Raw genomic sequence first — 13588 nt, forward strand, 5'->3', positions numbered from 1 at the left:
ACATGCTCACGACACATAGATGGCATCTACTGCAGTGACAGATCTGCTGTGTTAATCCCCTACAAGGGTAGAGAGGAAAGCATCTGTAGCATACACGTGGCCAGATCAGTTTGGGACGTAGAGAATTTAAGGGCACAAATAAAAACGGGAACAATAAAGAAGAGCAAGCCGGGCAAAGAAGAAACACACGTACACAAGCAAATGCACACACCAATCCGGGAAGGGTTTCTCGGAAGGAAAAATAAACCTGAGGAGTTCCTTTTCTCTTCTTGGAAAGGGAAGAAACAATGGTGTGGCGGTGCCATGGCAAGAGCAGAGGGGAGAGCGCGGGATTTAGAACAGAACTTGTCCCAGGCCTATGGAACAGCTACAGAGACGGGGAAGCAGGGAGGCAGGGGCAGTGGACAAAGAGGGCCTTGAGCAAGTGGAAATTCAAGAGAGGTCACAACCTGCCTTGACTCCTCAGACTATGCCCAAGTGTCTCCACCCCCACGCTTTCGGAAAGCTCGTGCTCTGTGTGTTTCAGAAACAAGGACCCCCACCTTGTGGAAGCCTGTCTGGAGAAGAAGGCCGGGTGCCACGGTGAAGGCGTAGAGGACGGGGACCTTGAGGGTGCTGGGCAAGGGGTCTCAATCCGTCCCCATCTCCCCGGCTTCTACCACCCAAGGAGGTTGCCAATGCAAAACTTATTCATCTGGACCCAGTAATTGTTAGAGACTTCCCAGTTTGTTTTTTATCAAACCCAAATCTTCCTGTTTGAGTTTGAGGCCAGTGAGGAGATTCTTCATGTAAAGACTGTTGAGGTCTGCTGGGACATAAACATTAGTCAATGGATCAGTTCAAACTGCAGCCAGGTAGAGACACCTGTTCCTCTCCGTGAACTGTGTTTACTGACTCGTCATCCTTTGTGACCCTCAGTAGTCAGAGAAGCAGCGGCAGAGAACCACTAGGAGACCAGGGTGAATAATATGCAGAAAAAGCGCCTATCCTCTAGTTGCCGGCCCCTTGCAGAAAGGGTCCTGGGAGATAAGGTGCTGGCTCAAACCGTGACAACTTGAGAGCTGAGCCAAAAGTTAACAATTTCAGACTTTCAGAGGAAGCTGCTCATTCCTAATCATGCTGGTTTCTGAGCTGACACAACCAATAAAATTTGCAAGGGTGGTGTGAGAATTTAAGGATTTTTGTGATAATGATTCTTATGATTATTTTTGCCAATATTTGTTCACCTGCCATGTTTACAATGCGCTCTTTTTAACCCCCCCCCCCACGTCTTAACGCATTTAATACAACCACATGAGCCGATACTATAGGAACTGACACAGAGAAGTTAAATAACTTAATGGGGGGGGGGGGGTCACGCAGCTAGTACACGAAGGCACTAGGATCCAACTACAATTTACATCATTCCGCTAAAATGATTTTAAAAAGAATGTTCAACCAAACATCTGATACATGTAAGACATTGTTCTAGGTACTATGTAGAAGATACAAAAGATTGTAGACAGTTCCTTACAAAGAGCTCAGGGTATAGCTGCAGATATTGGTAATCTTGGTAATCGTCTCTATGGCACTAAAATTGTGCTCATTTTATTCACCTACATCGTAGCCTTTTCTAACTAGAAAAGACCTTACATCCTCAATGCTATTGTCCTTTTGTGGTTTTTGTTTTGGGGGGGGGTGTTTGTTTTTGAGAGAGAGAGAGAGAGAGACAGAATGGGGGAACAGGGTAGAGGGAGAGAAAGACTCTTCAGCAGCCTCCACGCCGCGCACGGAGCGGGACCGGGGCTGACCTGAGCTGAAATCAAGAGTCAGAAGCTCAACCCACTGAGCTACCCAGGTGCCCCATCCTTTCTTTTTTAAACAAAAAAGGCAACCTGAGGTCCAGTTAATCGATCAACAGCTAGAGAATGGCTAGTGGCAAATTCACAAGTGGAAGCCACCTTTTCCAACACGGGATGCTGACGTCCCCACGTGTCTGTGGCCTGGGTATGTCAAGGCACCAGGGGAACGCCAGGACAACACGAAGTGCCCTCTTCTGACCCCACACGCCGGTCAACTCCCCTTCAGTCCCGGGTCCCTCCTCCGGGGCTGCCGCTCTTATCCGGCCTTCCTCCTCCCTTCCCCCCCCCCCCCCCCCCGTGACACAGGCCCGCACCCGCGCGCGGCTGGGGGAGGCGGGGTCCACCTGCCCGAGGCCCCGCACGGCGAACTATCCCTGCGACAAGAACGACCTAGGGAGGAGGCGAGCCAGCGGGCTCCGGACAGCAGGACCGGACGCGGCCCGCCCCTACGGTCCCCGCGGCGACCCTCCCCCGGGCTCGGAGAGGCCCCTCGGCGGGCAGGGCGCCCCGACTCTCGCGGGGGATCTGCCGCACGCGATCCCCCACCCCCAACCCGCGACGGCCCCGCCCGCCCTGGGCCCTCGCGGAGACGAGAAGGACGGGGGCGCGGCCCAGGCGGGGAGCCCGGACGGACGGCACCGCCCCGTTTCCCGCCCCCTGCCCTGAGCGGAAGTGACGACAGCGGCCGCCGAGGTCACTTCCTGCTGGGGTGGATGAGGAGGAGCCGGAGACGCCGCGGAGGAGACCGGAGCGAAGACGGGCCGCGCCGGGGAGAGGTGAGCCCCGGCCTCGTCGCCGGGCCTTGGCGGGCCGCCCCGGAGCCTCGCGGGCGGCATCCCCGGGGTCGGGCCGCCCAGCGGGCCACGCACAGGCCCGGCCGGGCCGCCGGCAGCGCGGGGGCGGCAGGGCCCCGGGGTGTGAGGGGAGCCGGAGCGCGTTCGTGTGGTGGCTCCGCGGGGCCCCGGGGCGAGGCCCGCTTGGCCGGAGGCAGGAGGGAGACAGGCTCCGGGGGCCGGGACCCCGCAGCCGTGGAGCCGCAGCGCCGGGCTCGGCGCGCCTCGCCCTCCCGGGCGGGCCGCGAGCTGTGGAAGGGCGAGGGCCCGGGGAGGTTGCAGACGTGCGACGAGCGGCCTCGCGGGGACTCTGTGGGCGGCAGGGAGAGGCGGCTCCGGGCTCCTGCGAGGGGGCGATCGGGGAGCCGGGGGGTCGGGAGGAAGGTTCCCGGTCAGGTCCTTGCCGCGGCGGGATTTGCACCCCCGAGTCTTGCGGTTGGAGGGCATTCCTGCGGCAGAGTGGGGGCCCCGCGTTCCGACGGAGCGATCCGGGGCTCAGAGTCCGGGGCAGCTTCCTGGAGCGGCGGAGAGCAGTGTTTTTCCTCCGTCGCGGTCGCGGAGATGGGAGCAGCCCGGAGAGGAAGCGCTGGCCTCTGAGCTCTGAGGCCTTGTTATTGTGTATCTTGTGTGTGGGACTGCGTGTGTGTGTTTGTGTCTGTTTTCTCCTTCCTTTGGGGTGTTTCTGTCGCCCTCGTTCCCTGGTCGTTTTATAGACTGAAACTTACTGATTATCCTAACGTATATGGTGAGAAAAAGAGCTCATAGGATCTAGAGGAATTCTGGTTAGATGAAATTTCCAAGATCAGGAACTCGCCCCCCACCCCACCCCCCCCCACCCCACCCTGAGGCCATTGAGGCACCTACATTCCGGCCTTGAGCTCTCTTGTTGATGTGGGTGCTGCGGCCCTGTCATCCACCCTGGGGAACCGAGAGTGTGGCCCTGCCCCCTCCTGCCCGCATCTCCCTGAGGCAGCTTCACCCCTCCCTCCTTTTTGCTAAAGGGTTGACCGACACAAAGCTGCTTGCTGCCAGGAACAGGAAACTTATGGAGGAGCTGTAAGTCTGGGTGGAATGAGTTCAGATCAGCCAGACTCCTCCACCTCCCCAACAGAAGCTTCTCAGAAATGCCCGCCTTCTCCCCTCCCCGTTAAAGGGAGAAGATGTAAAAATACTTCTCCAAGTAACGTAACTGTACATGTGGTGTGTTTACTTCCTGTATCCCACGGTGTTTTTCAAGGAGGGGGCAGTCTCCGACTGGGAGGAGTTTCCTTCTCCCGGCTCATAGAATTCGAAATAAATCAAAATCAGATGTTTTCTTGAGTGGCACAGGGACTTGGATTTTTTTCACCCTTTTAAACTGGTACATCTGGGTGAACTCAGGCATGTGTGTCTTGGCATCTGGGCCTGTCTGGTAATCCAAGAGAACGGTTTGGCTTGTTTGGGCTGCCTCTCTGGACCCATTTCACGGCACTCTTCCTTTTTTTACGTCTGAAGGGCCGGTCTGGGGGGAGAAAGCAAATGCTAGAGACGGTGTTTGCACTTTGTGGTTTGAAGTCAGGTGAGAGGTAATTATGGCCTTTGAAGCCGATGACCCGAGGACCATCATTCGATGACTTGGGGATTAGCAGTTTGGAGGTGACCTGTTCGAAAGAAAGCGGGTTACATAAGGAGGGAAGACAGGGAAGGAAGGTGGGGAAAAGGCTGTGCCGGAACACGGAAAACGTTGGGAGGATAATAAATAGCACCTTAAAGTAATTGATGTGGCTTGTGTCTCTCAGCAGGAGGGTGAAAATGAAAGCAGGCTGTAGCATCGTGGAAAAGCCAGAAGGAGGTGGAGGTGAGCAGAAGTTAATCATCTCTGGTGTACCTGGAATGTTCCTCCCGGGGTTCCTTTTCTCTCCACTGGGGCTCTGTTCACAGATGTCAGGCTGTGACCAGACAGTCTGACTGGGTGGAGACCGCCAGCACAGTTGTGGGCTTGTTTCTAATGAAAGTATATTTAACGCGTCTGGTCACCACACCTTCATCCCGGGCTTGAGTCTCCTCCCTGTTGGAGACACAGCTCCACCCTGGGGGAGGGGGCAGGGTAAGGGGTCTTTCAGCTCTATTTTCCTAAAACCTTAGTTTGTCTTTCCCGTTTGTTTCTGTTGGAACTCTCATGCCCTCGTGGAAAGCGGGTGTGAGATTTAGTAGCGTAGACGGGCTGGGACACCTTGGTGCTGCCGTCCGGCTCTAGCAGATCAGATGATTGCCCCAGGGAAGGCGACGCGCCTTGGCTCTCCCCTCCCCTGTTGTGTCAGCCCCAGCTGACCCAGGGGGGTGTTTATGGCACGTTTGCACAGCACTCCTGAGGTTCTGAGCGTCGGGCTGCGAGGTCGGGGATACTGATAGGTGTGTGCCCAACTCCTGACTACCTTGATCTTGCCCTTTTCACATTAAAGGGTATCAGTTTCCCGACTGGGCCTACAAAACCGAGTCGTCCCCAGGCTCCCGGCAGATCCAGCTGTGGCACTTCATCCTGGAGCTGCTGCAGAAGGAAGAGTTCCGCCACGTCATAGCCTGGCAGCAGGGGGAGTACGGCGAGTTTGTCATCAAGGACCCGGACGAGGTGGCCCGCCTCTGGGGCCGCAGGAAGTGCAAGCCACAGATGAATTACGACAAGCTGAGCCGGGCCCTCAGGTGAGGGAAAGGATTCCCAGATCCATGGTTTTAAGAGATTGGAAGGAGACGAAGCAGTTGGGTGAATGTTGGATAGAGAGGGTATCAGGTGGTGAGAGACCGCCCTATCGAAGTGAAGAACAACGTGTGGCTTTAAAGTGGGAGTATAAGAGCTTCTGGATCTGAGTAGCACAGGCACAGGAGGCAAAGGCATATCTTTGGTCACACGTAGGAGGGATTCCAGTGCGGTTGGCATCGGATCCTGACAGACAACCGAGCCCGCTCTGCAGTGGGCGAGGGTGTGTGGTGAAACATGGACCGGAGCTCACTTAGAATCCAGAGGACGAGTTTAGACTTCCCTGTTAGAGGTTGGTTAGACTTTCTCTCTTTAGGCTTTCCTAGAAGAAACGGAAAAGTGAGGCAAGCACACGGGAGGAGGGTTCGCTGAATGGCAGTGACCTCACCTCTCAGCAGCCGTATCTGGGAGCTCCGTTGTCGGTCCAGAGGTCGCTCCAGCAGGTCTAAAGATTGACCACTTCAAGGTTTCTTGGGTTCTTTTTTTCTCCCCTTGTCAGTTTTTGCATTTCATCACCCGTTAACCCTCAAGGGGCCAGAAGGTAGGTTACAACCCGTGCTGCTGAATGGATGCGATGCCAGAGGCTCCGGGTCCGTTGAAGCCCCTGCCTCTCTTCCTTCTTGGCGACCTTGAGCGTCAAATCTGCGGCAGCTGTGCTGGAGCCGCTCTCATCCTCGTGAAAGTGAGGCAGGCCAGGCCGACAGCTGTTTCCCAGATCAGGGTACACGACTCTTTGACCTGCCACCATCAAACGGTTCTGGGTTCTGCGTTTCTGTGTCTGCACTTTGCGCTCGGGTCTCCAGACCAGCCTTATCAGGTCTCCCAAGAGACTAGTCTGCCCCCACCTGGGCAAGGCAGCGACATGCAGTGGGATAGGAAGGAAACAGAGTATGGAACTGAAAGTGTAGAGCGGTGGACGACAAAAAGGTGGCTGGGGCTGGGATAGGCGTTCAGGATCTGAGAGTGCGATTGTCTTTGTAAAGCCCTAGCCAGGCACTAGAACCTAGTTTGAAAATGGAATGGGAAATGGAAGCTCTTAGGTCTCCCAGCCCTAACCTGAAGGCCAGGCTGCGGAAGGATAGTGATGTTTCCATGTAATTTAGAGCAAGGCCCGTTTGTCTCGGTGGTTACCTAAGTGTATCAAGAACTGTCAGTAGCTAGAAGGTAAATTGACACATACTCCTATTTTTACAGATACTATTATAACAAGAGGATCCTTCATAAAACAAAAGGGAAAAGATTTACTTATAAATTTAACTTCAACAAGCTGGTGATGCCTAACTACCCATTCATCAACATCCGGTCAAGTGGTAAGAAGCAGACTGTTCTGGGGGGGGGGGGGGGGATGAATTTTGAATTGAGAAAGGATTTTAAAAGCCCAAGTCTAAGACCTGGCATGTTGAAGGATTTTTAGAAATGCTGAAGTCAGGTAGATTGCCTCCAGGGTCTTGTTCAGGTTTCCCTATTTGTCCCGTACAGGGAGTGACAGCCTCTGCAGCCTCCGAAGAGGTGTGTTTAGTTGTGTCTTTGCTTCCCTTTTCTACATGTTGTTTGTATCTCCCAGATACTCTTGCTCTGTCTTCTTTAGGAACTATGTTCCACGGGTCTGTGTTCATCTTTCAGGTCAGAACTCAAGAGTGTTAACACCCTGCCCAGCGGCTCTTTCATAGACGAGGGCCTGTTTCTACAAACACTTCCGATTTTCTATGAAACTACCAAGCTCTCCCTTATCGAGTGAATATCATCAAAACCACAGCATCCTTAATCACAGAAGGGGAGGTTCATATGTTTGCAGTGAAAAGCAGTGTCTTTGATCTGCATTAGCAACTCCTCAGAGACTAAGATCTGGGGTTGTTTGACCTTCTTTCCTCTTACGTGCAGCAAGGCTCCCTCCAGACTCTCCTCTAACCACTTTCCATCACCACTCCTCACGAAGCGTTGAGGTCTGCCTCTGCCCGTTCAGAAGGCACCCTCTTAGAACGGGTTTGCTTTTGTTTTGTTTCAGATGGAAGTCTTATCCCTGTCCAAGAAAACAGATTGTATTTAGTTTCTGACCAGCCCATCAGTACTGTGTTTTTGTGGCGTTGTGTGTTAAGGCAAAGAAATCTGATTGTAATTCTGCAGATTCTGAGTTCTCCGAGAAAAGTTGGAAGAAACTTGAAAAATCAGAGCGGGGGTGTGGCCGGGAGAACATAACGCTGAGATCCATTGTAGATAGGTAATTACTACACACAACAAGTTAGGGCAGTTTTAGCTTGACTCTCCTATCGGTAAAGTCCTATGTCTCCTGTAGCCACTCCCTCCTATCCCTGGGGCATGCGCTTTAAAAAAAAAAAAAGTGGTATTGGAATGCATCTCTCTAATTACAACCTGTTTTCTTTCCTTGTGCCTGAGGGAGAGGTGTTAGGAAATCAGACCTATTCTAGTCACTGGAATCTTGTTTCCTCTGTTTTCGCTCCTGTCCCCTTCTGCGTACCTAAGGGAATTGAGACTATGGATGGGTAGTACACCAACAATTTTGAAGAAAATGTTGGTGTTCCATACCTCCTGCCTGAAAAAGGGTTCACTGCTTTTGTTTGGACCCATTTTTTCCTATTGAAAACGCTGAAGTCCAGCCAGCCACTTGAAGAGCCTGGAAAGGGACACTCCGTTAGCCCTTGGGAGTTACGTGCTTTTCCGGGGCAGGCAAATCGGGCCCCTCACTCTGTGAAGTCTCTGGTGTGCTAGCCCAGCAGCACTGGCCTAGCACAGCCTCCTCTCCCTGATGAAAGCAATCGGACCAACCTTGATCCTTAAGTAAGCTCAGCACCCTAATCGAATGAAAAGTCACAGGGAAAGGAAAAGAGTAGACATTTTGTTTGTGTATACCACTTGGTTGCGTACGTCCCGGGTACAGATAACTCCGAACCACTGGAGCCATCAGTTCGTAAAGGACTTTTACCCAGACCAGATGTTGTTTCAGGGTTAACTTTTATGATGACGGGGAAATGTAGCATTTGTTGAACAACTGCTTAATGGAGGTACTTCTGCTGGGTGTGTTTATGAATTCTGTCATTTAACTCTCCCAGCCTACTAAGCTGTACGTCTCCATACTCGCACGTTACAGATGATAAAATGACGGATGACGGCAAAGTCAGAGATTGATGAGGGCGGGTTGAGTAGCGTTACTGTACAGAGTTGTTGAATAGTTTCTCAGGAAACAATTCCTGAGAGACTGAGCTATCGACACTCACTCTTGTTTATTAATAGGTCATACTTTCCTCCCCCAAATTGGGATTCATTCGTTTGCTCAACAGATAACGTGTTAAGTCCTGAAGACGAAAAGAAAAGATGACGGAGGAGTTCTTTCCCTCAAGGAACTTAAAATTTAGCGGGAGAGATCAGATATATGAGGTCTAGCACAATTCGGAGTAACGGTGTGAAATGTGATAAGCACTCTATGTAGCAGAGCCCTGTGGATTTTGATTCTGGAGGTCAGACGGGTCACGTCCAGATGGTGGCGATATGTGTGTGCTTTTAGGAAACAGTAGAAGCTGATGGTAACAGACCCAAATAATACAGAAACTTAGAGTGAAAAGCAAAGGGAGCGCTCTTTTCCCTTCCTGGCAGTCCTCGCTGTTGACAGTTTAGGGCAGGGTGCTTAACACGTGGTGGTATCAGAAGTACTTCTGCGCACAGCATTTCATGTTTATCTTGAAAGCGTGCTATGAAATACGTTGTTGTATATGTGTTTTTTAACGTGTGCTGTCTTTGCATAAGAAACGCTGGGAAGATGCAGAAGGTGCTAGCAAAAATGGTTACCTGTCAGGTGGGGGGTGGGCAGGACAGGCCATTCCGAGGAGGGATTTGAGAGCTCTCATTCTGTGCCTCCCCGCCCCCAGCCCGGGTTTTTACAGTTCTCTTTATTTTGGAAAACTTTAAACCTATGGGGAAAAAATTGGACAAAATAGAACAGTGATTCCTCCATCTAGATTCACTAATGGTCGACGTTGTTGCCACATTTGCTTTTTCTCTTTTTTTTTTTTCAAGTTTATTTTTGAAAGAGAGATTGAGAGAGAGAAGGCTCTGTCAGCACAGAGCCTGATGTGGGGCTCAAACTCACCAACGAGTCTTTTTGAGATTAAGTTGCAGACAACACGACGTTTCTCCCATGTTCCCCCCATAGGTCCAAGGACCTTCTCTTCCACAACCGCAATAACATTATTAACACACCGAGGAAATAAGACATTGTTCTAATACTGTTGTCTAACATATGGTACGTAATCAAACTACACGTCTTTTACAGTTTTTATTTTTAAACGATGATGACTGTGTAGTAAAAAATTACTCGTTGTAACAAATAGTTAACGTAGTTAGCTGTGTGCCAGTATTATCCTAAGGACTTTATAAAAATATTAAACCTTTTACTTTTTATTATTTTTTTAAAGTTTTTTATTTTTATTTATTTTGAGAGATAGAGAGCAAATAAGGGAGCGACAGAGAGAGAGACAATCCCAGGCAGGCTCTGTGCTGTCCACACAGAGCCGATCGAGCCCGACTCGGAGCTCGATCTCACGAACCGTGAGATTATGACCTGAGCTGAAATCAAGAGTCAGACACTTAACTGACTGAGCCACCCAGGTGCTGCAACCCCTTTAGTTTTTATAACATGAGGCTTAGTCCTTTTACTACCCATTTTACAGGTAAGGAAACTGAGGCACAGAAAGATGAGTAAATTATCCAGAGTCCCACAGCTAATAAGTGGTAGGGCGAGGGTTTGAAAGTAGGCAACGGTCTTGTTATTTCCATTTTGCAAAAGGGGGTCAAAAGCCAGTTGGTTACAGGTCACAAGGTAGAAGGTGCCAGAACTGAGATTCAGTATGTCTTTTTTAATTTTTTTTAATGTGTATTTATTTTTGAGAGAGAGACAGGGAGACAGAGGATCCAGAACGGGCTGTGCACCATCAGCACAGAGCCCGATGGGAGCTTCAACTCATGAGCTGCGAGATCAGCCCCCGAGTCGAAGTCGGACGTTCAACTGACTGAGCCACCCAGGCGCCCCCAGAACTGAGATTCAAACCCAGATTTTCCAGCCTTGCCACCCAGATTTCATAGTGGCTTCTCGAAGGCGGTCTTGTTCTAAAGCAGCGTTATGCGCAGTGTTTTAAGCAGCAAGCTCAGTTTTTCAAACAAAATCTTAGATTTGTTCTCTCAGCACATCTACCCCATAGAAAAATGGTGCTGCTACTCAGCGTGGGAGGCGAGGGCCCGTAGTGCTGCCCCAGCACGTGTGTTCTCTGCTCTTACTGCAAATCAGCATACCTTAGCCTGTGTGAAGAAGGAAGTAGAAGTTTAAAAAAAAAAACAGAACTGTCTAGGAGACAGGACCTTCTTCCCTCCCTGCCGCTCCCCAGAACACACCTTCCGAACACATAGAAGCAGCTTTTTTGCTTTTCGGTACATGTGCTCTTAATACAAAATTAAGATGCAGATGAGTCCAAAAGAGAATTTTAGCCACTAATAGGCTGGTAGAAGAGATCCTTTTGGCCTGAGACGACCTTGATGCTACTCGGATTGTATATACAAGGTCATCTACCAGTTTTTCCAGTTGTAAGATTGAGTTACTGGCTTTAGGGGAAAAAGGCCCGACGGAGCCGTTTCCACGGAACTTCGGTTTGGGAAACGCTACTCTGGCACAGTTCCTCAGTCGCGTGTGCCTAGAAAGCCACAGTGCACGGCCCGGCCACCTGTAGAGTCCTGGCTGAGGAGGGCCCATTGTGTCAGCAACGGAAGGGGGCAACTGATGGGGGCACTTTCCGACCACGCCAGGCCTTACACCCTCTTGTTCCTTCTCCTTGGTCTGGTACTTCCGTTTACTTGGCTTTTCTTATTTTTTCCTTCTCCCGTATCTCTGCCTCAAGAGTGTAGAAAGCCCTCCTGACATCATCACTGATAGAAGCCGCTGGTACCTCCCAGGGGCCCAAAGGGTCTCTGAGGCCTCAGATGGCATCCCTTTCCTCTGACTTGTTTATAGAAGGACCTTAGGGGGAGTTGAGAACTCGCAGGCCTCTGAGGCTGATGTTTAGTGTGGTGTTGGTTTTTGCATCCGTTAGAGTTTCGGTACCAGCAGGCGGACGTGGGAGAGGGGGTGGTAGGTCTTCCGTTTTCTCCCAGCCTCTTCAGTGCTTGAAAGCAGGATGGGAATGGAGAGCATTATATGGAATTTGTTAGAGGAAAATAGATTTACAGACATCAAAAAATACTTGAATCTCTGTAGTGATCGTGTATCAGAAATGACAAAGGATCTACCACAGCAACTCACCTTAGTAAACACGTGGCCTTTTCTTTTTCAAGCTGTTTTTGCTCTTAAATATGGTCTTGTTCGTGACCGTGTATGTGAGGTGCAGAGTCTTTGGGTTTTTAATGCGTTGCTTTACATACATGTCCTTTCCAGTTTTGTTTGTGTTTGACTTGCTCGCTTGTTTTATTGATACAGCCCAAACTATGAAAGTAAAAAAGAGGGGCACCTGAGGGGCTCAGTACATTTTTTTATAAAAATAAAAAAAGACTCTTTGCAAAGCTGAGAATTGCAGCAGGTGATACACGCACAGTAGTTTGAGTCGCCGAGGAGAAGGCTCGTGTGCCCATCTGTTCGTCCCGCTGACCCAGACTGGGCCCCGACGAACCCGTTGACCCCGGCTGCTTTATTACATCTAGTTGCAAACAACGGGGAGTCCCCACCGTGGTGGACGTGATGTTGGAGGACAGACAAATAAGAAATGTGATTTCGGACGCCCCGCGGGCTGGAGGCTAGGGGAGCCCGCAGCAGCCGCCTCCTGGGGAGGGAGCTGAGCTGCAGCTGCTGGGGGGGCGGGGGGGGGGGGGGCGGAGCACGTGCTTCCTGCTGTGACGAGCTGTAGACCCCTCGCGCTGCTTATCAGCGTGCCGGCGGTGGGTGACCAGTCCTCTAAAGTGGCCTTTGTCTCCTCCGCCCCACAGGTGTGGTCCCCCAGAGTGCGCCACCAGTGCCGACGGCCTCTTCCCGGTTCCATTTCCCCCCTCTGGACACCCATTCTCCGACGGGCGACGTGCAGCCCGGGCGGTTCTCCGCCGGCTCCCTCGCCGCTTCTGGCCAGGAGTCCGGTAACGGCGCCGAGAGAAAGGCGGAGCTGCCGGAGCTGGACGACGGCTCGGCCGCCGACTGGCGCCGGGGCGTGGACCTCCTGTCCTCGCGGAGTGCCGTCGGTGCGGGAGGGATCGGCCATCAGAAACGCAAGCCGGACATCATGCTTCCTCTGTTCACCAGGCCCGGGATGTACCCTGACCCCCACAGCCCCTTCGCCGTCTCTCCGCTCCCTGGCCGTGGAGGCGTTCTCAACGTCCCCATCTCCCCAGCCCTGTCCCTGACGCCCACCATCTTCTCCTACAGCCCGTCCCCGGGCCTGAGCCCCTTCGCCGGCAGCGGCTGCTTCTCCTTCAACCCTGAGGAAATGAAACACTACCTTCATTCTCAAGCCTGCTCCGTGTTCAACTACCACCTGAGTCCGCGGACATTCCCCCGTTACCCGGGCCTCGTGGTCCCGCCTCTGCAGTGCCAGATGCATCCTGAGGAGTCGGCCCAGTTTTCCATCAAGCTGCAGCCCCCGCCAGCTGGGCGGAAGAACCGGGAGAGGGTGGAGAGCAGCGAGGAGTCCGCCCCCGTCACTGCTCCCCCGGTGGCGCCTGTCCCCCCGAGAATTAAGGTGGAGCCGGCCTCCGACAAGGATCCGGAGAGCCTCGGGCAGTTGGCGCGGGGGGAGGAGCGCTCCCAGGAAGAGGGCCCTGTGCCGGGCAGGACCACGGAGGAGGAGAAGGGCACCCTCTTTGCCCGCCCGGCTGTGCCGGTCTGGCCCTCCGCACCCGTGGGCACCCCGAGCGAAGAGCCCCTAGAGGTGGCTGAAGACAGTGAGGACAGGCCTGGCAGAGAGCCCAATGCGCCTGAGAAGAAAGAAGACGCCCTGATGCCCCCCAAGCTCCGGTTGAAGCGGCGTTGGAACGATGGCCCCGGAGCCCGCCAGCCAAGTAAGAACGGCGCGGCCCTCTGGAGGGGGCCGGGACCCCGGGGCTTGGCCGCGGCCGCCGACGCCTAGAACTGCGGGGGGGGGGGGGGGGGGGGGGGGGAGGTGCCTGGTGGTTTCGCCCGGGGGTCCCGGGTTTTTGGA

General features: G+C 52.8%; 1 protein-coding gene across 2 annotated transcripts; it reads left to right on the top strand.

The window, feature by feature from the left end:
• The first annotated feature begins 2510 nt into the window (after positions 1-2510).
• LOC125925653 (ETS translocation variant 3) lies at positions 2511-13516 on the top strand. 2 transcript variants are annotated; one of them, XM_049634752.1, is made up of 5 exons: positions 2511-2617; positions 4453-4511; positions 5116-5353; positions 6603-6718; positions 12387-13516. In XM_049634752.1, exons 2-5 carry the CDS (start codon positions 4466-4468, stop codon positions 13514-13516), a joined length of 1530 nt encoding a protein of 509 aa, XP_049490709.1. In that variant the 5' UTR covers positions 2511-2617; positions 4453-4465. The 2 variants fall into 2 exon arrangements, with proteins under 2 accessions (XP_049490709.1, XP_049490710.1); XM_049634753.1 differs by having other exon boundaries at positions 2519-2617; positions 4456-4511.
• Positions 13517-13588: the final 72 nt, after the last annotated feature.

The sequence above is a fragment of the Panthera uncia genome, chromosome F1, assembly GCF_023721935.1.
Source record: "Panthera uncia isolate 11264 chromosome F1, Puncia_PCG_1.0, whole genome shotgun sequence".
Classification (NCBI taxonomy): domain Eukaryota; kingdom Metazoa; phylum Chordata; class Mammalia; order Carnivora; family Felidae; genus Panthera; species Panthera uncia.